Below are 24,278 nucleotides of genomic sequence, written 5' to 3'. Positions count from 1 at the left end.
AGATGATCTTACACATACCAAAATGTCCCTCAAAAGCAAAATTACATTAAAAATCAAAATAAAAAACACAGGTTATGGTAGTACTTTCATCTTCATTTGAAATACTTTTCACATTTTACTTAAAATATACCACTGAACACTTCAAGTGAAATTATATCCAAAGGAATAGCACTGGAATTTAGGTATACTAGAAAACCAATTTTCAATTTAAGGTAACCCTAATGGCTTTCATTACTCAAAAGTAGGTTTTTCTAATTTCTAGGTTATCTATACTAGTATGTTTGATGCTCAATTGTCTACTCTTGGGGGAAAGCTGGAGGTGGTGGCACACACCTATACGCCCAGCCACTCAGGAGGATCACAACTTGGTGAAACTGTCTCCAAAACTGGCTGGGGATGTAGATCCAGGGTAGAATGCCTCTGGGTTCAGTCTCCAGTACCAACCCCTGACCCCAAACAGGATTTTTATAGCTAATTCCTTCATTTAGTTTTCTTAAATTAGGCACAAACCCACATATGGAACATCTTTTCTGTTTCACAATACTGGGGACTGAACCCAGTGGTGCTCTCAAACTTACATCCCCAGTCATTTTTGATAGGGTTTCCCTATAATTGCCAAAACCGGCCTTGAATTTGAGATCCTCCCACCTCTGCTTCCAAAGTATATGCGCACTACCAAGCGGACTTGTTCGTTCAACTTAACACTATCACAAGGTGGCTCTGAGCACCCTTCAGTTAGCCAATATAACCAGTGGGTTATAAAAAATGTTGGTATGTGTACAGAAAGATCACTAGACTTTTCAGGAATACTCTTAGTCCTGGCACTGATGAAGCCTATCACTTTGGGCCTCTATTTTCTGTTCTAAAAAGAAGTAGATGGGCTGTCTTATAAAACACACTTTATGTGGAACAAATTAATCAAAAGATCATCCCAGTGACACCTAACATCCACTGAAAGGAAACTGCCATTACTATGAGGATAACTATCACATGTCCCTCTCTGAGTTTAAAATCCACTTGTTGTCTGGGCACTAAGATCTCTCCCTGCACAAAGTGTAAGTCTATTGACATTTTATCAATTTCCACAACAAAAATACCTTTAAAAAATGTTAACAAATGGGGGAAAAGCCAACACCCAGGATAAAGGATTTAATCCAGTATTTATTCCACTCATGATGTTCTTTGTAATCAGAATACAAGTCATAAGAACAATCTATCAAATAATTTGCTGATAGTCTTAAATAATGCAGTACAGCATTACTTTTAATACTTCTCCATTCTAGATTGTTTAAAAACTCAAATAGCAATCTTCATTATTGATAAAAAAAAGTTTTAAATTTTAAAAAAAGGACACTATATCAAGCTGTTTCATAATTTAAGTATTTTTCCATTTATAAAAATGCTTTGGAAGCTTGAGCTTGAATCTGTTTCTCTACTCATCTGCCCCACCCTCTCCCAATTACAAGTTAGTATAGGGTTGCTGCAAGAATGCTAGGCTTTAAACATTAATTTTTTCTTTAATATAGTACTTTAAAAATCTGAGAAAGAATTCAAGGAAAAAAGATTACATGTCATGTTGTTTTTTTTTTCCCCAAATAAAAAAGGAAAACTAAGTGAATAAATTTTAGGCATACTAACAGTGTCCCTTTGAGGTAGAATGCTAAAAGGACTTTTGATCAAATCACAGCCTAATTTAAACCTCTGCATCAGAAACTAACCTCTCATAAATTCTCTCTAAAGTTAACTGTGGAGAATAATTAAGTATAACATATTAACAAGTCTTCCAAGATAATGTACAGTGGACAAGAATGTTAATCCTACAACTGCTGCCTTCATGTACATTGAAAGCACACAATTCTCCTATAAGATATCCAAGATCCATTCCCAAAGTCTTTAGCATCCTATTACGAAAAGCACAGCCATGCTAACTTCAGTACACAAACCATAATCCCACACCTACAAAACAAAAATAGAATTAGTGGCAGTTTATTGCCTTATACAAATTTAACCAACATGGCAAACATGCCAAAGGAATTAAAACATTTTTAGGACATATGTACAGACTGTACATTTTAAAAACAAACAATAAAATGCAAGAACAATCTTGTGCATCATGTATCAAACTCAACAACTGGGTGAAAACATCAATGCAATAAATGGGATTACAAAGGCACTTCCCTACACAAAAGAAGAAATGAAAATGCAGCCTACAGGGAGCTTGAAGAGTGCATAACTACTGCACAATCTGAACTCAGGGGGAAAAAAAGCAGATTTAATCAAACATTTATAGGATTCAATGTGATCCACTTTTACAAAATTTTTCACACAGTCTCATCTTTGTTTTTATGTTGTTTTTCTTGGCTCTCTTGTTCTACACTTTGGCTCCTCTGACGATCATGTTTTTCTGACTGGTCCTTACTATCGCCATGATCCCGTTTGTGAGAACGTTCTTTGCTTCTGCTACGTTTTCTAGGTTTTTCTTTGCTGGGGCTATGTTCCCGTTTTTTTGATTTTTCAACACTTTCAGTTCTTCCTTGACTGCCACTTCTACTTCGTTTGTTTGATTTTTCTTTACTTTCATTTTTATGTTTACTTGATTTCTCTTTGCTTCTGCTTCTACTTCGTTTCCCTGCATTTCTACTTCTACTTCTACTTCTATGTTTCCTTTCTCTGCTTCTACTTCTACTGTGTTTTTTCTCTTTCTTGGAATCTTTTTTGTCATCTCTATGCCGCCTATCATCTTTGTCTTCTTTATGTTTCTTCTCTTCTACCTCACCCCTACTTCTCTGTTCCTTGGACCGTTCTCTTGATCTTTCCCTCTCCTTTTCTCTGTCATTCCCTCTTTCCTTATCATAGTCTCGATCTCGTCTTCTACCCCTCTCATTTTCTTTCTCTCTTTCCCGATCCCTGTCCCTTCTATCCCCTTTTCTATCACGACTTCGACTGCGACTTCTGTGTCTTTCCCTACTCCTACTACTACGCCTTCGATCTAACCCCCGGTCAATACTTCGGGATCTTCGCCTTTCTTTCTCTCTTTCTTTGGCTTCACGCTCTAGTCGTTGGCGCTCTTTTTCTCTTTCTAATTCTCTGTCGAAACTAGAAGACCCATGGCCCTCACGATGATGACTTCTACTTCTTGATCTTCTTGGGGACCTCCGTGGACTCAGTGATCTCCTTGGAGATCTAAGAAATGGAGAAGGAAGAAGGAAATTCCAATGAATAAAACATATTATAAGAACTGAGAATGTAATTCAGTGGGACAGTACTGTCTAGCATAGTCAAGATCCTAGGTTTAATTCCCAAGACTGCGTAAAAACAAAACAGAACTCTGGGTGTAGTGATATAAGTCTACAACAATCCCAGCTTCTTGGGAAGCTAAGGCAGGAAAACTAAAAGTTCAGGCCAGCTGTGGCAACTTAGTCTGCCTCAAAATAAAAAAATACCAAAAGGGGCTGGGGATGTGGCTCAAGCGGTAGCGCGCTTGCCTGGCATGAGTGCAGCCCGGGTTCGACCCTCAGCACCACATACAAACAAAGATGTTGTGTCCGCCGAAAACTAAAAAATAAATATTAAAAAAAAAAAATACCAAAAGCTGGGGATGTAGCTTAGTAGTAGAGCATCCCTAGATTCAATCCCTAATAAAAAGGAATAAATTTACAATTTGTTACGTCTACCTTGAACGTCTGCGTTCAACATGTCTGTCTATCTCCTCAGCACCTTCCTTTCCATCTTTCTTGATTTTTCTAGGTCGTGTTTTAATCTGTTGGTCAATATTCTTCTGAACTGGAACTGGAATTCTTGGAAACAGTGTAGAAAACCACTCCAGTTTTGTGAGAAAAGACCGTAGCATTTCTCCAATGGTCATCACACAGCCTCCACCAGCCTTCACATCTAGGTCCTATGAAACACAAAAGATACCCTAATGGTCAAAAAATAAAAAAGAAAAAAGAAAAAAGAAAAAAAAGGCATTTCAACACAAACATGAATACTAAAAAAACACATTACCATCTTTGGAATCAAATACAAAAAAATTCTAACAGAAAACTTTCAATTTTGTATCCTAACCTGATAATGAATGACACATTGCAAAATATTTGGGCTTAGTGTATACATGCAGGTGAGAACAAATCCTGCAGCCTCACGGGCATAAAGGGAACTGATCTCACTCAGGTAATAATATGAAAAAGCACCTTATACTACTAAACTATGTGGAACAAAGGACTTAATTTACATTCCACATACCTACTAAGTACATATTTCTGTGGGTACATTTGCACACATCATACCTAGCACTGTAACCTAACTACATATGAACTATTTCAGACAATTTCTGTCTAAAGGTTATCTTTTTAACAGCTGTAATATAAAAATGAAGCCCTAATAAAACTGGAAGCAATAGCAAACCAACTGCCATGAAGCAGTGAGGTTTCTAATTTAGTTATGTAGAAAATAAATAAATGAACAAATAATTGGAAACGCATAATCCATGATGACCATTGTCTCTGAAAAGGGTCATTACCGCATGAAGGCCTTCTTGCTATGCCCTCTCACAGCTCAGGACATGTTAGTCAGCTATTGTCAGTCCCAAACCTATAGTGCAAGCACACAAGGAAAGTGAGATTTGTTATCTAAACAGGAAAACAAGAGCTAAAGGTAAAACTGCTTGCACTCACACACATTTAAGTGTTCAGATATACAGTATTTCCAAATATAATCGCTGCAGATATCTAAGGAAGAAAACATAAGTTAGCTTAAACAGAGGACCTCAGGTTGTAAGCACAATAAAAAACAGATTAAATAGAACCATTAAAAAACAAACCTAATACAATTAAAAAGAAGGACACGCGTTTATAGTCAGAAGGGAGAAGCATTTTGGTCTTAAAAAGCTCTTATAGGGCCGAGGTTGTGGCTCAGTGGTAGAACTCTTGCCTTGCACATATGGGTCACTGGGTTCGATCCTCAGCACCACATAAATAATAACAATAATAATAAGTATTGTGTCCATCTACAACCAAAAAAAAAAAAAAAGCTTTTATAAAGAGGAAAAAAATCTTTAAAAGGTTGTGATTATCACCTAAAATAATTTTTGTGTCTTCCGATTATCAAGCAGTTCAGTAAACAGGTTAAAAAAAAAGGAAGAGAAAGACTAAATCTTCTATGTCTAAATGTGTCATTTTTTTGATGTGAATACAATGGCAAACAAAAATATTTCCATTGGAACCATCTTTTCATTCAACAAATTCTTTGAACTTTTTAAATAGGACTACTGCTATATCAGAGACTACTTTATGAACCTTAAAATACAAAGTAATGGGAAGAAGAGATACATGGCATAATACATGGGTACATTTTGATATCCTGGACTTTAATATGTAAGCAAATCAGTATAAGTAGGATTTAAATTGGACTTAGTCAAGTTTCCTAAAGTAATTTCTAAACATGTTAACAAACTCAAGATGGCAAACTGGATTTAGAATTTTAAAAACATCTAGAATAGTATTGTCTTGTTTTAAATGTGTGATGTGCTAGGAGCCAGAAAGCTAGATTTAGCAGGGCATGGTGGTAGCAAATGCCTATAATCTCAGCTACTGAGATGCAGATGCAGGAGAATGGAGAGTATGAGGCCAGCCTGGGAAATACAGCAAGACCCGTCTCAAAAAATGAGAAATTCAGAATTAAAAGTTCTTGTTTTGTCACCTTCAACCAACCATCCAAACTCTCAGCCTATTTAAGTCAAGCCTAGCTCTACAATTTTGCATTTCTATGCAAGTGAGAATATTTGTATTTAGAGGTTAGAGTGAAGAACTAAAAGTTCCACAAGAAAAAAAAGGATACATTTAATTTTCTGTTACATGTCTTTTATCACCTCAATCTGGACCACAGCCCACCTCAAAGTCACTATCAACTGTACAAGTTAGGACCAATACAATATACAGAAACTAATTAGGAAGAGAAATTTTCTAATAATTATAAAAACATTTAAGTAATTTAAAAACAAAACAAAACATACTAAATTTAACATAAGATATGTAAAAGCCACCAAGTCCTAGTGAAAGGACTTTAATTCTGAAAGTATGACTGAAAAAACTACAGAAAATTCTTGAAGACATTAAATCTCCAATGAAAAGATATTAAAAATAAAAGTAATTAGAAAAAACTAATTATTACCCTTGCTGACATACCTCTTCATCATCAAGGAAGGATTCAAACCAGTCCCAAAGATCTGTAGGGGGCTGCGTATACCTAGAATTGCAAGGAAGATTTATTAAGCTTATGTGAGCCAGACTAGGTGGTGCATGCCTGTAATCCCAATGATTCAGGAGGTTAAGGCAGGAAGACTGTAATCAAGGCCAGCCTCAGCAACTGAGCAAGTTCGTAGGCAACTAAGCAAAACCCATCTCAAAATGAAAAATAAAAAGGATAGGGATATATCAGTGATAAAGCACCTCTGGGTTCAATCCCCAGTACAAAAACAACAATAACAACAACAACAAAAAATTATGTGAATTACAATGAGATATATATTAAAAATACAGATAAATACATGCTCACCTTATATACATAAATCCAAGGGCTCTGATATATGGAGAGTCTGTGTGTGTTATAAGACCCATCACTTGTTTGCGAGTTAATTTCAGAGTAAATAATTTGTATAACAGGCAAAAAGCTGTAGAAACAATCCCTCCTGTTCCAACACCTCGAACCTTTAGGGGAAACAGTTAAGAAAAAAGTATAATAATTAACAGATGCTTAGTTAGCATCCACTGACTAATCATGTTAGGATTAATAACCAAGACATAATCCAGAACTAAGAATGAAGTATTAACAGTAACACTTTTTGTAACCCAATTCACTGGATCCTTGAGTTTACATTTTTTACAAATTCTAAGATCCACCAACAAATTGTCACTTGAATGTATAAGGGCAGACTTTAGTTTTCTAATAAACTTAATTATCAGACACAGAAAAACTGAAAAATGCACGTACTTCTACTTACCCCTCCGCACATCCCGGTCTGGCCAGCTGTTTTCCTGCTTCCTTTTTCCCAAGGTTCAACATGCGTGACCTGAAAATAGAAAAGAGAAAGACAACAAACATTCATACTCTGAATTTTAAAAAATTCTGATTAAGCCCAAGTCCATAACAGAGCAACTCTTCCAAAAATGCTGTTTACTCACATTAAGTGTGTAAATTATCTTTGGAAAAACTGCTTAGACAGTTAAAGAATACCAATAAAACTACCAGGATTTAATAAAATCTTAATGTGTTGGCAGAGCAGAAATCCCATTAAACTAGCTTTATGCACAGCTAATTTCTACATATGTGGGAGTCAGGAAATGTCTACAGTCTTCATCAATTTGCACAATATATTTGATACTATTCAGCCTTTTAATTATAAATTGCTTAAAATTTAAAAAAACTCATTTTAAAATGAAGTTTGAAAAAAATGCCCTCAATATTTCTCCTTTATGATTTAAAAAAATTTACATGATAAAATAAAGTAAAATGCAAAATAATAGAACTTTTATTTGCACATTTTTCGACAAGAATCAAGTTTATTCCTGATTAAAGATTAAACCACAAAAGTCATACTTTACAGAGATCATTCTTACAATTCATTTTCAGCTAATTATGTGAACCAATCTAATTTCCCCCCAAGAACATAAACTGTATCAGAAATGGGAGTGTGAATAGCCATTAATAGACACTAAGTAAAATCAAACATGATACAGTATCCTTTTTGCTAAAGGATCACCCTACAAAAATAGCTTTATCTAAAATAGCAATAAAAAGAATTTTAACTATAAAATAGAAGCCAAGAAGTCTTTTGGAAAGATCTCATTTTGTTGTTGTTAAAAAAAATCCTGTTCTTTCATTCTATTATCTTTCTGAAAGTGTTATTTCCACCCACACATGGTATTATTTTATACTGCTTTTTAGTGGTACTCAAGTACTACACTGTTTTGCTCAACTCCTGGAGTACTTAACTATTTCTTTTCCCCAGCTTGCTGTGTTAATGTTTCAATTCCTCAAAGACTAGTCAAGGGATAGAAACAAAACAAAATTAAAGTACTTCAAAATAAAAAAATAAAAGGGCCGAGGATGTGGCTAAATGGTTCAATCCCTGGTACCAAAAATAAATAAATAAAAAATAAGTACAAAATTAGAGGTCTATATATTTCAATGATTATTTGATACAACCATATTAATGACAAAATCTGGGTCTTTAGTTTTAAACTTAACTTAAAAATAATTCCTGGTAGATCTTTAATCGTTTCAAAACACAACGTATGAAAGTTTTCCCCCTACTATATAAACTAGATTTTAAAACAGAAACTGCCACAAAAGGAGCAGAAATCCAATTTACAGCTTTTCAAAGTTTACTGCATAGAATAGTGTGTTAAATATTATTCCACATATTGCATCCATGTTGAAAAGGTCTTACCTTTTAAGAGCTAGTTTTTGTTTTTTTTTTAAAAAAAGCTAATTCACAGTATAACAATTACACCTTCTCAAGACTCTTAAGAGAATATTAAATTTACTTCTGTACTCTACATGCCCAGGGTTGAACTGTATTCCTCAAAATGTTTTCTATTATAAAGCAACTAATATCTCAAAATCCTGAAATAATCTAAACAATTATTGGGGGGAAAGGCAGCAAAACAAATAGAGAAATGTCCTTTTGTTAACATCTCCACACATGTTCGGATGACAGAAAATACGTGATCTGTCTCAAACTTTACAGACAAAAGATTCTAAATGCTCTAACTAAAACGTTTGTAAAAACTCTTGAGGCTATTATTAATTCTCTTTAAAATACAAATCCATGTTTGGAGGCCTGGAAGGTATTTTTAATACTACATAATTTGCAGGGAAGTGGAAAAAATCTATCTACTGATGAAGACCAAAACCAATGGCCCAAAAAAAAAAAAAGTCTAATTAACTGTTCATTTAACCAGGGAAATGCATTTATGGCGATTGAGCATGATTAATAGTGCATACCTCTACCTGCGACCCTGGGCTGCTCCGAGCCTCGCTGCAAGACTGAGTCAATCCTGCTAACGAAACAAGAACTGAGACAAGAGTGCAGTGAGGAGGCGCCAGGTGAGCTCCCCAGCACAGCCAAGCCAGCACCGACCCTGCCGCAGAAGCCCAGGGCCCAGATAATTCTAAATATGCCCAATGCACAGGTGGCTGAGACCGCTTACTCCTGACTTCCTGCTGGGAAAATTTCCAGGCCTTCTGTACACATCTTGCACTGGCACCTCTCCACCCCCATCCCTCCCACCCCAACCGACACACGCACTGACCATGTCCCTGTCTGGATTGGACAGTACCAACAACACGAGGCCCATATTGAAGTCACTACATGCCCTGGCCCGGGTGAGCGGGAGAAGCACCAAGTTGGCGCCTAGTAGATCCATGTCAAAAGGAACAAATTTAAAGCTGTGAACTGGAGAGACTTCTGTTACTCATTTCTCCTTTCCCCTATCCCTCTTGCCCAACATCCCCCAGGGGTAGGCAGGAGGTTGGGGGAAGAGAAATATCGAAAGTGGCGGGCTCTCCTGGCTCTAAAATCTGAAAAGGAAACGAGAGGGCGGCCCCAGCCCGACCCCTCCCTGACAGGCTATAGGCGACAGCTCCCCCTCCGCCCGACCTTCCCCCACCCACAAATCCTCAGATCTCGGGGGCCGCCTCCGCCGGTTTCCTCCATACCTCTTCTGAACTTACCCCCAAGCCCAAGGCCTAGAGGCTTCGTACCTTAAAGTAGATCTCGTCCACCACCTCGTGGTAGGTCTTGAGCTCGTAGAGCTGCACTTTGAAGTAAGGCGACGACAAGATGTTGGTCAGGATCATGGGGTTGAGGTTCATGGTCTTCTCATTGCCCCACAGCGGCAGCACATTGCCCTGCTTGCCCGAGACCGCCGGCTTCGTGGCGCCGCCGCCGCCGCCGCCGCACTGCTGCTGCTGCTGCTGGGCCGCGGCCGCGGCTGCCTGGTGCTGCGGCTGCGAGTTGCCTGTCAGCGCGGGGCTGTTGTTAGCCATGTTGCGACGGAAGGAAGGAGGGAGGGAGAAGGGAGGGGGGAGGGGGCGAAGCTCGATCTCGCTCTTCGGGACAACGGTCCGGGACCCTACTCCATGGAATGCCGTCAGAAGAGGGGGCCGCCTCGCTGTGCCCCAGCAAGGCGAGAGAGGGCAACCCTGACCCCGAAAATGGACCCCGGGCCGAGAGCAGACACCGAAACGCGGGCTGCGAGAACTCCAGGAAGAAGGCAAGCCGGTGGCCAGGGAGCGCGATCTCTTCCGCCAACTGCCCCTGGGAACAAGATGGCGGACTCGGCGGATGTGACGTCATACGCCCCAGCGTTCCAAGCTAAGCCGGCAGCCAATCAGAAACACTTGGGTGGGCTAGCTATTCCTCTTCCTGGTTCCGCGCGTTCTCTGCGCGCTGGACTTGTCGAGGTGGCCTCCTTTGCCCGACTGTTAGATTTCCCGGGAGGATTTGGGGACGATGGGGAAGGACGTTCTAGGCCCAATCTGTATATTTTAGCGTTTCGTCTGGGGACCTAGTTTCTTCTCGCGAGAGTCGGGCAGGAAACAGTTTTGCACCGCTGCAATGGGCTTTTCAATTAGTGTCTAGCTCCGGGGAAGTGTCGGAGGTCTTCGCCGAGTTCTTCAAAGGATTATCATCAGTGACCCTACTTCCCTTGTGATTACCATAAAAGATGTTTCTGTCCTTTGCAGGGATGTAGTGTATGACCTGAGGGCTAATGTTTAAGCCTAAACATAAGACTGCGATAACATTTTGCTGGGCTGTTGTGACCTTTAAAGAAACTACTTAGCGTACCTGAAGCTACCAGTAGAATGTTTCAGGCATCTGGCTCAAGCCGTTGCTTTCTTCTCCAGATCTTTCACTTTTAACGAATGTATTGGGCTAGACATAGGGGTGATGTGTATCTTGGGAGGATCGGGTCCTCGAAATCAGCCCTCATCTTTCTGACCCGATTATTTACTGACTACCTGTCTTTTGCTCCTTTCTCGGGCAAGGAATGAGGCAGAGGAAGTGAACAAACGGTGTAAAAGTAAACAGTTTCAGCTCTTAAATCCACTGCTAACAGAAGACTCCTAGTGTTTGAGAACTAAGAGAAGGTTATACACAGAATAATACCTTTGGGTTTTATTTTTACCCATAAAAAAGACTGAAGAGACCCTTCTCATGCTTGTAGGTATAAAGATTTGTGTTGTGGACGGTAAATATTTACTTCAAACGGTATGTTTTGTTAAGAACTTAGTGGTTAGGGTAAGAAGAATGAAAATGATTTTTAAAAAATCCACACGGATATAAAGATACTGGTCAAATAGTTTATTTCTTGGAGTACACCATTCATGTTGCAGACTACCACAATTTTTTAAAAAAATTGTTTCTGTGGCTGGAATTGAGGCTCAGAGGTAGAACGCTCGCCTAGCATGCGTAAAGCACTGGGTTCGATCCTAAGCACCACATAAAAATAAAATAAAGACATTGTGTCCACCTATAACTAGAAAGTAAATCTATTTAACAAAAAAATTGTTTCTGCATGTTTCTTTTTCCTTTTTTAAAAAATATATATTTTTTATATGTGGTGCTGAGGATGGAACCCAGTGCCTCCCACACCCACTGTCTCACATGTATGAGGCAAGTGCTCTACCACTGAGCTAACCCCAGCTCCACATTTTGACATTTTAAAGACTTGTTGAATTTCTTGGCTACTCCCAAAGTGGGGGCAATAAGGAGAATGTAACTACAGATTGTGAATATTTTTCAATTTGCAAAAAAGAAGGCTACAGAGAGCACTGAAGTTTCTCAGGTGAAATCCAGACAGGCAGTTTTATAAATGGCAGAGAATAGCCTGAGTATACACAGAAGCAGGGAAGATTAGACTTATAGGTGCTAAATATAAATATTCAACTGACAGCAGCTAAGAGGTATATTAATAGGGAGTAATGACTGAAGTGCCTGGAAAGGGTTACTAAATGCTTCCAATAAAACAGGCCAGTTAAGGATTGGTTATATGCTTTAGGAAAAGTCAGGCTAGCAGTGTGACTTAATGATATAACTTGTGCTTACCATTTGCTAGGTCCTCGTTCAATCCTAGCACCCCACCCCTACCCCAAATGTCATTGTTGAACAGGGGGTGGGGCTACAGCTCAGAGCTTGAGTGCTTGTCTAGCATGCAAGAGACCTGGATTTAATTCCCAGTGTTGGGGCGAAAAAAAATCATACATGATTACATCCATGATCTCAAAATCTAATTTTAAGACTAATATTGACAGTGTTTTCTGACTAGTCATATTTCATAAATTGTCAGAATAATTTTAAAAAATGTATCATCATCCTTCTCAAAAACCTTGGATGGCTTACTATGGAATCCTAATTGCCAAAATCCATTAGCCCTTATTTGTTGTTGTTGTTGTACTGGGGATGGAGACCAGATCCTCACACATGCTAGACAAATACTCTACCACTGAGCTATATCCCCACCCCTTTTCATTTTATTTTGAGCAGGATCTTTCTAAGTTGCCCATCTAGCCTCAAACTTTGATCTTGCCTCAGCCTCCAGAGTACCTGGGATAATAGGTATGTACCACCACACCTGGCTTTTACTAGAAACTTGGGAAGTTTCAAGGTGGCAATCTTAAATTTCAACAGCATGTACACAGGGAAGGAACCAGGCCTCGGGGGCACACTGTCTCAAAAAAAAAGAACGTTTGAGGATGTGATTCAGTTGTAGAGCACTTGCCCAGCTTCTGTGAGACCTTGCATTCCATCCCAAGTACCTCAAAAAGTGAATATTTTTTTTTCTTTTTAAGTGAAAAAGGGGTCTGGGGTTGTGGTTTAGTGGTAGAGCTCTCGCCGTAGAGCTCTCGCCTAGCATGTGTGAGGCCCTGGATTCAATCCTCAGCATCACATTAAGATAAATAAGGGCTGAGGTTGTAGCTCAGTGATAGAGTGCTTGCCTCACATGCATGAGGCACTGGTTTTAAATCTCAGCAAAACATAAAAAATAAAATAAAGATATTGTGTTCACCTACAACTAAAAAATATATTTTTTTAAAAAAAGATAAATAAATAAAGGTATTGTGTTCATTTACAACTAAAAAATATTTTTTTAAAAAAGTGAAAAGGGCAGGGCATGTACCTCAGTGTTAGAACTCTTGCCCAGTATGCATGAGACCCCGGGTTTAATCTTTAGTACCAATAAGTAAATAAAGTCCCTTGCTAACAGAACACTTGCCTGGTATGTGTGAGACACTGAGCTCCAACCCCATAACTGCAAAAATATAAAAATGAAAAAAAAAAAGTCTCTTTAAACAGGGAGTGTATGTAACTACTTGGGCAGCCAGGTGCTGAGATCACTTGAACCCACAAGTTCCAGTCTAGGCAACATAGCAAGACCCACATATCAAAAATAAAAGTATTTCATGTAGCCTGTGAGAACATTGCATATAATTTGCACTTGCCTAGCATTTGTGAGATCCTGCGTTTGATCCCCAGTACTGCAAAAAGTAAATAAATAAAATAAATAAAATCAATCTGCCTAAGATCAGTGGTATAATACCAGTTCTCTGTTCCTGCCTCCTCCTTTTCCCATAGATCTCCTATTTTGAAGAAAAAAAAAAAAGGTACGCAACTCATTATGCAATTTTTTTTTGGTACTGGGATTTAACCTAGGGAAAATTCACCACTGAGCTACATCCCCATCCCTTTTTTTAAAAATTTTTTTAAAGAGAGCGAGTTTTAATATTTGTTTTTTGGCGTACACAACATCTTTATTTTATATGTGGTGCTGAGGATGGAACCCAGGCTGCACGCATGCCAGGCGAGCGCGCTACCGCTTGAACCACATCCCCAGCCCCCCCAGCCCTTTTTGAGACAAGGTCTGGCTAAATTGCTTACGGCCTTGCTAAATTGCTGAGACTGGCTTTGAACTTGTGATCTTCCTGTCTCAGCCTCCTGAGCCCCTGGAATTAACAGGCATGTGCCACTGTGCCAGGCAAAATGCCATTTCCTAAGTGTTGGCATTGTTGTTCAGAAAAACGAATAACTCTAAAACTAGCCAGAATTTTCTTTTGTGGACTGGGGGTGTAGCTCCAGTGATAAGAGCAATATTTTGCATAGTCAAAGCCCTTGGCTTGATTCCCCAGAATCCAAAACACAAAATTGGGGGTGCAGGGGGTGGGGAGTGGGCGTTGTCATTTAAAATGAATGGTGTAGGGGCACAATGGCCTGAGCCTGTAATCCCAGCTACTTGAGAGGCTGAAACAAGAGGAATGCAAATTCAAGACCAGTCTGGAGCTGGGTATGGTGGCACATGACTGTAATCCCAGAGGTTTGGGAGTTAAGGCAGGAGGATCACAAGTTCAAAGCCAGCCTCAGCAACTTAATGAGGCCCTAAGCAACTTAGGAAGATTCTGTCTCAAAATAAAAAGGGTTGATTTTTTTGGCTCAGAAGTTAAGTGCCCCTAGGTTCAATCTCTGGTATCAAAAGAATTAAAAAATAAAAGGGCTGGGGGATGTAGCTCAGTGGTAAAGCACTTCTGCGCTTAATCCAGTAACCGCGCCCCCCCCCCCCCGAAAAAAAAAACAAAAAAAAAAAACCCAGCAAACAAAAAGGGTTTATTTCCTGAAATGGAAATAATGCTCAGAGACATGTGGAGCAGCAACTTCCAGAAGAGGAACTGGCTTTGTGTCTCTGTGTTGTGGGCTTTTATGGCCTGCTTGAGATTCTTATACCCCATGAATTATTTAACTGGGGCAGTTTTTGTGCTTCCCTGCCATAGATCAGTGTGCCTACACTAATTTTGTCATGCTGGAAATGTTTACAGCATAGATTATCCATTTTCTCCAGATTGATAGAAGCTATCTGACCACAAGAAGGCGGTTGCTAGGTATGTAATAGCCAGTTGGGTACTGTCCAGGGGCAGAACTTGAATTTCCTTTCCCCACCTCTCTTGATCATGCTTATCTAGTTGCCTGCTCTAACATTACCCCCTCAGTGAGTTGGAACTCTGAAACCCTTTAGCTTTGAGGTGTTGCATCACCACTTGGACTGTTTCCTGCTGGACAAGGGCAAAGATTTCTGAGTCCAGATCCTCAAGGGGTTTGAATAGGGAGTTTTAAGTCTCCTTGCTTTAACCAAAAAGGAGGCACTTGATGGCAAATTAACTCTAAGAAATCTTTGTCCCACTTGATCTAATAGAGATGTCAATAGCAGCAGGGCCTCAGGCACAATAGGTTGATAGTACCCAGTAAAAAGACATCTAGAGGCTTAGTGTTTCTGCAGCAATCAGAGCCAGGTCTGAGTCATGGCACCATATGTGTCAGGTTCCTTGGTTCTTTGTCTTCCCAAAAGAAGGATTTCAGTCAAGATAAAATTATAAAAAGCATAAAGGGGCTGGGTGTGGTGGTGTATGCCTGTAATCCCAGCAATTTGGGAGGCTAAGGCAGGAAGATTGAAAGTTTAAGGCCTCAGCAGTTTAGCAAGACCCTGTCTCAAAATAAAATAATAAAAAGGACTGCATCCACTGAATTCAATCACCAGTATCAAAAAATAAAAAATATGACTGGAGTTATGGCTCAGCAGTAGAGTGCTTGCCTAGCAAATGCAGGCCTAGGTTTGATCCTTAGCACCTATGAATCAATTATTTATTTATTTATAAATAAATAAAATAAAGGTATTGTGTCCAAGTACAACTAAAAAATAAATATTAAAAAAATTAAAAATTAAAAAAAGAAAGAGCATAAAGGATTTATTCAGTGAAATAGAAGTAAAGCTCTGAGGTATGAGGAGCAGGCCACCTCCAAAAGAGGAAACAGCCTTCACTGAATACCTTCAAAAGAGTGGCACAGACAGATACACACAGATATACATCTTTTCCCATATGATGCCTTGTGTCACCCTGGAATTCTGTCAGCATGAATAACACTACCAGAAGCTGAAACAATGGGCCCACTCAATCCTGATGCAGCCAAGAGGGCTCTCACCAAGCCTATGTCATGCCATGTGACCTTTCAGCCTCCCAAACTGTAAGCTAAATAAACTTTCCTTACCAAAAAAAAAAAAAAAAATTATTTTCAAATGTCAATATTTGTAATGCATAGCAAATTAGATCCTTTACAACTAATTAAAATTTTGTTTGAGATGGGGTCTTGCTATATGGCATAAACTAGTTTCTAACTTCTGGTTAAATCATCCTCTAGCCAGGCTTGGTGGCTCATGCCTGTAATCCCAGCAATTTAGGAGGCTGAGGCAGAAAGATGACAAATTCAAAGCCAGCCTCAGCAATTTAGTGAGGTCCTAAGCAACTTAGCGAGACCCTATCTCAAAAAATAAAAAGGGCTGGGGATGTGGCTCAGTGGTTAAGCACCCTTGGGCTCAATTCCCTGGTACCAAAAAAGAAAATTAATAAGCCAATTTAAAAATGGGCTAAACAGGCAGGCAGGCACCACTGTGCTTACCTGTAATCTAAGGAGGCTGAGGCAGGAGGATTGCAAATTTGAGGCCATCCTCAGCAACTTAGGCTCTAAGCAATCTAGCGAGACCCTGTCTTAAAATAGAAAATAAAATGTTCTGGGGATGTAGCTCAGTAGTAAAGTGACTCTGGGTTCATTCCCAGTATCCCCTCCCCGAATGGGCTAAGTACCTAACAGACACCTTACAGGTGAAAAATAACCATGTGAAAAGATATTCAACATATGTCATTAGCGAATTGCAGATTAAAACAATGAGAATGGGAGCTGGGGTGCGGCTTTCTGGTAGAGTGATTGGCTAGCATATCCTAGGCCCTGGGTTTGATCCATAGCACTGCAAAAATAGCAACAATAATAATAAATAATGAGATATGATTGGGGATGTTACTGAGCCATAAAGCTCTTGCCTTGCACAGGTAAGTCTCTAGGTTTAATCTCTGACACTATAAAAAGATGAAACAAGATTCCTTCGGATTATAGGACTACTTGCTTTTATGGGGAAATGATTATACACTTTGGGTTTCTAGAATTCCCTCAAAATCCGTAGTTTGCAAAAATAACTCATAACTCAATAGTGTAGTACTTACAACTTACCATACAGGACACAAATCTGGACCAACTAAATGAAGAGAGGGCCAAATCTCCAAGAGTCTCAAATGTGCTCAGGATAGTACACCCTATCAGTGTAGTTACCAAACATGGAAGCTCACCTGAGCTTGGGGTAACCAGGGTTTTTATTGTGGTCTCATTAAGTAAGTACAATTGACTGGATCATTTGCTCTAGCCCCCTCCATGATCTCTCAGGACTTAGAGCTCCAACCCTTTCTTTTAAAAAAAAATTTTTTTTTTTAAATTTTTTAGTTGTAGATGGACACAACACCTTTATTTTATTTATTTTTAAGTGGTGCTGAGAATCAAACCTAGAGCTTCCCATATGCTGGGCAAGCACTCTACCACTGAGCCACAATCCCAACCCAAAGCTCCAACCCTTTCTAATCAGAGGATTGATTATTTTACTATGGTCTTCCTCCATCCTGAGTCATCTTATTAGCTTATGCTATTTACAAGCCAACCAAGAGCTGCCTAATTAGCATAAACACTCAGGATCCAATTTGAATAACAAAAATATGATCAATCAGGAAATTCTGAGGATTTGGAAACCTAGTACAAAGATCAAATTATTTATTTATTTATTTATTTTTGTGTGGTACTGGGCATTAAAGCCAGGAGCACTACAGCATTGAGCTACACCCCACCCCCTTTTATTTTTATTTTGGGACAAGCTCTTGTTAAATTGCTGAGGCTGGCCTTAAACTTGTGATTCTCCTTTTTCAGTCTCTCTAGTAGCTGGGATTATAGCCATGCACCACCACACCTGGCCATCCTCTGAAGGTTTGCTGGAATAAACTGACAAAGATAGATTGATTGGAGAAGGACACATAGGAAACATCACATAGTGTAATGACCCACTAAGTGAGCATAATTCACTATTTTTATACCCCCTTTTTATAGAAGAGGGGCAGAATGGAGAGTGTAGACAATTTTGAGGCATTGTAATGTTGGTTTGCCTTTTGTTTTTTTTTCCTGAGACAGGAGTCTCACTTTGTTACCCAGGCTGATCTTGAACTCTTGGGCTCAAATCTTCCTGCCTCAGCCTCCCAAATAGCTGGGATTACAGTTGAGCACCACTATACCTGGCTAAAATGATTCTGTTTGGAGTTTGAGTGAATCAAAGACAGACATTATCTTGTAATGAGACAGATAATGGGATTTCAGGTGGAGAAAAAGGATAGTTGTTTTTGTGTTTTGCAGGTTTGTTTGTTTGTTTTGTTTTGTTTTTTAGTGCTGGGGATCAAACCCAGGGCCTTGCCTGTGTTCTGGGCAAATGCTTTACCACTGAGCCCCAAGCCATATCTTATTTTAATACAAACCTAGGCCTTTCATCATTCCCCTCAACATATTTGAGAATTCATTGTTTTAAAAAATGCACTTTTGCCAGGAGGGGTGACATACACCTATCATCCCAGTGGCTCTGGAGGCTGAAGCAGGAGGATTTCAGGTTAGAAGCCAGTATCAGCAATTTAGTGAGGCTGTAAGCAACCTAGTGAGATCCCATCTCAAAGTGAAAAAATAAAAGGGGGGGTTGGGGTTGTAGCTCAGTGGTTCAGTGCTTGCCTTGCATGCATGAGGCCCTGGGCACCACATTAGAAAATAAATAAATAAATAATGATATTGTGTCCATCTAAAACTAAAAAAAAATTTTTTTAAATAAAAAGGGCTTGGGATATGTCTCAGAGTTTAAGCACCCTTGGGTTCAATCCCCAGTATCAATCAATAAATAAAAATAAACAATACACTTTTATCTGAGCACGGTGGTGGACAATTATAATCCGAGCAGGTGTGGAGGCTGAGGCAGAAGGATCACAAGTTCCAGACCAGCCTCAGCAGCTCAGTGAGACCCTGTCTCAAAATTTTAAAAGGGCTGAAGATATAGTAGCTCAGTGATAGAGCACTGGTGGGTTCAATCTACAATATCACAACAAGCAAACAAAAAGTCTGTTATTGCTGAAAAGTTAAGCCATGTCTGTTAACTTCAAACTTCCACTTGAAGTTAAAAAGCATAACTCAGGTCGAAGGTATATCTCAGCGATATGCATGAAGCCCTGGGTTTAATCTCCAACACCCACACAAAACAAAACAAAACAAGTTAATCATAAATAGGGAATGAACACATGTCACAACTATTCAGCTTAATAGTAAAGGAAAAAGTAACTGTGCTGGTACCTCAGCGATAGCACTATTGCTTAGCATTTAAGAGGCACTGGGTTCAATCCGCAGCATCACATAAAAATAAATAAAAGTATTATGTCCATCTACAACTAAAAAACAATTTTTAAAGTAATATTATAAAGCTAATTCAGAGGGGGAATTTGAATTGAGGTGTGGTGGCACACTCTTGTAACCAGATATTTAGGAGACTGAGGCAGGAGGTTGGAAAGTTAGGTCAGCTTGAATGAGCAAAATCCTGTCTCAAAAAATGATAGAGCATTTGCCTATCATGTGTGAGACCCTCTATTTAATCCCAATTATTCCCCAGCCCTGTGAAACACACACATGCACAAATTGTTTGTACCTGTCAAAGATCATTTTTCACTAAGGGAGAAAGTCTTAGCGCCTAGCTCCAACCAAAGCATGATGAGAACCAAAATGGTCTGGTTTATAGCCCATTTCTGCTGCTTATGGAGCTTATTATGATCTTGAGTAACTAAATCTGTTTCTCATCTGTAAAATGTAATTAATCAGCTTGCAGATTCTTAGGAAGATTAAAAGAGTGATATGGGAAAAGCATTAGAGTATACACAATAGTTTAGCAAAAGTTAGTTATAATAAAAGTACTAATTGTTGTTTTGTTACTATTTAACTATTAATTGTTATCTAACTCTTCTTGACTCTTCCTATGGCTTTTGTGGCTGGAGACATAAAAGCATACTTTTCTTCCTTTTTTTTCCCCTTGTGGTGCTGGGTTCAATCTCAATACATTCTAGGCAAGTGCTGTACCACTGAGCCACATGCCAAGGGGGGAAATCATGCCATTTTGTAGTTGAAGACCCTCCTTACATTTCTATAATTTTCCACATGATAGTTATCTTCCCACCTCTATCCCCTAAAAATTTTAGGTCCCAAGATCATTTTTTCCCCCTAATACTGGGAATTGAACTACTCAGGGGTATTTTACTACTGAGCCAGCTCTTTACATTTTTTATTTTGAGACAGGGTCTCACTAAGTTGCATAGAGCCTGGTTAAATTGCTGAGGCTGGCTTTGAACTTGTGATCCGCCTGCCTCAGCCTCCTAAGCCACTGGGATTACAGGTGTGCACTACCACTGAGACCCTGCCTCTCAACATGTTTTTTTAAAAGACAAATTATATAAAGTCATCCTGGTCCTACACTGACTTAAGATAATAGCCCTGAATAGCACATTATTCACAGGACTGAGGAGTATTTGCACAAGACTCCTTCTTTGATAACAAAAAGATTGCCCTGATCAGAGACTGAAGAGCTCAATGGTCTCAAGGTCTGTGAAGTCAAGTTCCAGATAAAAATTTCGCGGTGTAGGGAAGGGTGACCAAAGTTGCCTTTAGGTCCTTCACATGTTATTTTATTTTTTATAATTATAAATTTTCATCTCCATGATTTTCAGTTGGACACTCATGAGTAAGACATAGGCAATAGGGATTTAAAAATCGGAAAAAATCCAATTGCCAATCTATAGTTAATAAGTGGTGTTGTTGTGGGACCCTCTGGAAACTGCCCCTTTAACTCCAATAAAAGCTAGGAAACAAAGCAGGAAACTGTCACTCTCCTCTCTAAGAGGACTCCCCTCACCCTTGAGGATGCTTCCTTCTTTCTTCTTGCCCTTCTAATAAATTTTGCTACACTTTTACTATGTCTCATGTCTTACTTGGAATCTTCTCTCACAGTCACAAGAGCAATGAACATAATCCAACCACCAGGAACAATCTCAAGATTCTTGCTGTGAGAAATAAGCTACGCTCAGTCCATTAGATACATGCTTAGGAGAATTAGATTCACAAGTGAGCAAGGCAGGAAGGCAGCCCATATCCAGAATTAATCTCCTGACAATCCCCAGCACCAATAAATAAATAAATAGATAGATAAATAAAGTTGACCGAGAGATTAGGTATGTATAGCCTATAATAAAACACAATTTGCTTAAACTAACCTGAGTGAATTCTATTATTTGCAAGTAAGAACCCTGAATGAACATTTCTAAGAAACCTTTTCCTGTTGCCTACCTTATTTCTGGGATCAGATCATCAATTTGGTGTTAAAGGGTCATGTTGACTTTTTTTTTTTTCTGGTGTTGGTGATCAAACTCAGGAGGTTCCAAAGATGGGGTATGGCTCAGTGGTAAATCTTTGCTTAGTACATGTGGGGCTCTGAATTTGAACCCCAATACTATAGAAAAAACTCAGGTCCTCCCACATGCTAGGCAAGTGTTCTACCTCTGTATACCCTGATCCCAATACATTTCTTATTGTCATTCTATAAAGAAACTGAGGTTCAAAGAAAAGTACTAAAAGGGAAAGCTTAGTACTTCAGGGTTCCAATGTGCTTGCATATTTCCAATCATCTCTCTCATAATACTAGAGAAACAACAATACACACTCTTGAGAGCTCAAACATCTCCTCCACTATTACATGTGACTGAATGAGGAATGGAGGCTTATTCAAAATGGGCTAACTAGATTATCTCTCCCAAAAAATGGGACCTGGACACACGGAGTACATCTGCTGAGGTTGAGCCCTATGCAGCTCCAGGGTTGAGGAAATCATTTGCTCAAAGCACTGGCATACTGTACTGGGAAAATGGAATTGTGATGGATGATTTTATTTTTTATTTTAACTTATCTGGACCAAGTTGCCCAAATATTTGGTCCAATATTAACCTGAAAAAAAATCTGTGAAAGTATGTTTTGGATGAGATTAACATTTAAATCACAAAGCAAACTATCCTTATATAATGTGGCTGGGCCTAATAAAATCAGTTGAAATCCTCAATAGAACAAATACTAATTCCTTAGAACAAATACTTATCCCTTCTCCACCTATGCCCACCTCCACCCAGCAAAAGAGAATTCTTCAGCTGACTGACTTTGGACTTGAGCTGTAACTCTTCCCCAAGTGGCCAGGCTGCCTATCTATCCCGCAGATTTTGAACTGTTTTGAATCTGTTTTTCATTGTTTGTTTGTTTGATGGTTGCTGGGGATTGAACCTAGGGTGCTTTACCCCTGAACTATAGTCCTTTTTATTTTGAAACAGAGACTCCATAAATTTTTATTTTTTCATTTTTTAGTAATGGGGATTGAACCCATCGGTGCTTAACCACTGAGCAACATCCCCAACCCTTTTTAATTTTGAGACAGGATGTCCCAAGTTGCTCAGGACCTCAATAAATTGCTGAGGCTGGCTTTGAACTTGGGATTCTCCTGCCTCAGTCTCCTAAAATGCTGGGATTACCATGTCTGGCTCCTTAAATCTTATTTCCAATTTATTTTAGGGAATTGGGCACAAGCCCAGGCATGATGGTGCATGCCTGTAATCCCAGGGGCTCAGGAGGCTGAAGCAAGACGATTGCAAGTTTGAGGTCAGTCTCAGGTAGGAGGCCCTTAGTTAGACCCTGTCTCAAAAACTAAAAGGGCTGGGTATGTAGTTCGGTGGAAAAATACCCCTGAGTTCAATCACAAGTACAAAAGAAAACAAATTGGTTCAAGGAGCCAATTCTTTATAATAAAATCTCTCTCAGTATGTTTGAATGTGTGTATATATTAAAATATATAGCCAGGCATGATAGAATGCCAATAATCCTAGTGGCTTGGGAAGCTAAGGCAGAAGGATTGCAAGTTCCTCAGCAATTTAGTGAGACCTTAAGCAACTTAGCAAGACCCTGTCTCAAAACAAAAAATAAAAAGGACTGGGTATGTGTTTCTCAGTGGTTAAGCACCTGTGGGTTCAATCCATGGTACAAAAATATAAACACACACACACACACACACACACACACACACACACATCCTGTTGATTCTATTTTTTGTTTGTTTTGGTGTTCTAGGGTTTCAACCCAGGGATGCTTTACCACTGAGTTTCATCTCCAGTTCTTTTTAGTTTTCATTTTGAAACAGGGCTTACTAAATGGCCAAGGTTGGCCTCTAACTTGCAACCCTCCTGTCTTAATCTCCCAAATAGCTGGGATTACAGGTGTGTGCCATTACGCCCAGTTTTTTTTTTTTTTTTTCTGGAGAATATTGACTAATAAATTCAGAATTGATCAGAGTAATTGAGCTGTGTGGAAGCAGTTTTTCTCCAGATCTTGATCTTGGCAGTACAGATACAGTTTTTTTAGGGTGTCAATAAATTGCTAAGGCTGGCTTTGAAATTGTGATCCTCCATATGCAAAGGCATGTGGCCAGATATAGTTTATTTTTTAAAGGGCTGAAGTTTATACAATGTGCTTCAGAAAAACTTAAAAAATTATGCATATAAAATTACAATTACAGACATGTGTCACTGCACCTGGTTACCCCCACACCTTTTAAAAAATTTCTTATTTTGAGCAGGGCAAGGTAGTATAAATTTGTAATACAGTAAAATTGGAGGCTTAGGTAGGAGCATTGCAAGTTAAAGGCTAGCCTCAGCAATTTAGGGAGGACTTAAGTAAGGTCTGGGGAGATAGCCCAGCAAGATGGGAATTTGAAGTTTGCCTGGACAACATAGGCAACATAGACCCTATCTCAAAAAAATAAAAACAAGGCGGGTGTAGTGGTATAAGCCTATCATCCCAGAGGCTGGAGAGGTTGAGGCAAGAGGATCACAAGTTCAAAGTCAGCCTTAGCAACTTAGTGAGGCCTTAAGCAATTTAGCAAGACCCTGTCTCAAATAAAAAAATACAAAGGGCTGAGGATGTGGCTCAGTGGTTAAGTGCCCCTGGGTTCAATCCCCAGTACCTTCCTCCCCACCCCCAAAAACACCCCAAACAAAAACAATTCATATAGATTCAAAAGGAGAAGAAATAGATCACAGGTCTCAAAAGGAGTATGAATAAATTTATGGATCTTAATCTGTCACAATCTTTCCTCAAGTCTCAAACTATTTACATTTTTCTTAAAAGCAAAAATATAATTACTCTTTTCCAAGATCGCCAAATGTCTCATCTTATTGTGAGCATCATGCTCAAGCTAACA

The 24,278-nt window shown here is 39.2% G+C and overlaps 1 protein-coding gene across 1 annotated transcript; it reads right to left on the bottom strand.

Moving 5' to 3' along the window:
- Positions 1-1,970: 1,970 nt before the first annotated feature.
- On the bottom strand, positions 1,971-10,047 carry Prpf38b (pre-mRNA processing factor 38B). Its single transcript, XM_005338060.5, has 6 exons — positions 9,763-10,047; positions 6,998-7,066; positions 6,553-6,704; positions 6,183-6,243; positions 3,675-3,898; positions 1,971-3,183 (listed from the first exon to the last, which is right to left on the bottom strand). Exons 1-6 carry the CDS (start codon positions 10,045-10,047, stop codon positions 2,322-2,324), a joined length of 1,653 nt encoding a protein of 550 aa, XP_005338117.1. The 3' UTR covers positions 1,971-2,321.
- Positions 10,048-24,278: the final 14,231 nt, after the last annotated feature.

Source organism: Ictidomys tridecemlineatus, chromosome 11 (assembly GCF_052094955.1).
Source record: "Ictidomys tridecemlineatus isolate mIctTri1 chromosome 11, mIctTri1.hap1, whole genome shotgun sequence".
NCBI classification, from domain to species: domain Eukaryota; kingdom Metazoa; phylum Chordata; class Mammalia; order Rodentia; family Sciuridae; genus Ictidomys; species Ictidomys tridecemlineatus.
Note: the sequence above shows the minus strand (reverse complement) of the source record. Positions and strands in the feature narration are given on the sequence as shown.

What these genes read in the sequence shown, in the direction of transcription:
- Prpf38b (XM_005338060.5), bottom strand. Translation starts at nt 10,047, where the DNA reads ATGGCTAACAACAGCCCCGCGCTGACAGGCAACTCGCAGCCGCAGCAC. An exon ending in TGGACGAGATCTACTTTAAG is followed by an intron (nt 7,067 to 9,762) that starts GTACGAAGCCTC and finishes TTCTATTTTCAG; the next exon opens with GTCACGCATGTTGAACCTTG. An exon ending in AGACCGGGATGTGCGGAGGG is followed by an intron (nt 6,705 to 6,997) that starts GTAAGTAGAAGT and finishes TTTCCCCTAAAG; the next exon opens with GTTCGAGGTGTTGGAACAGG.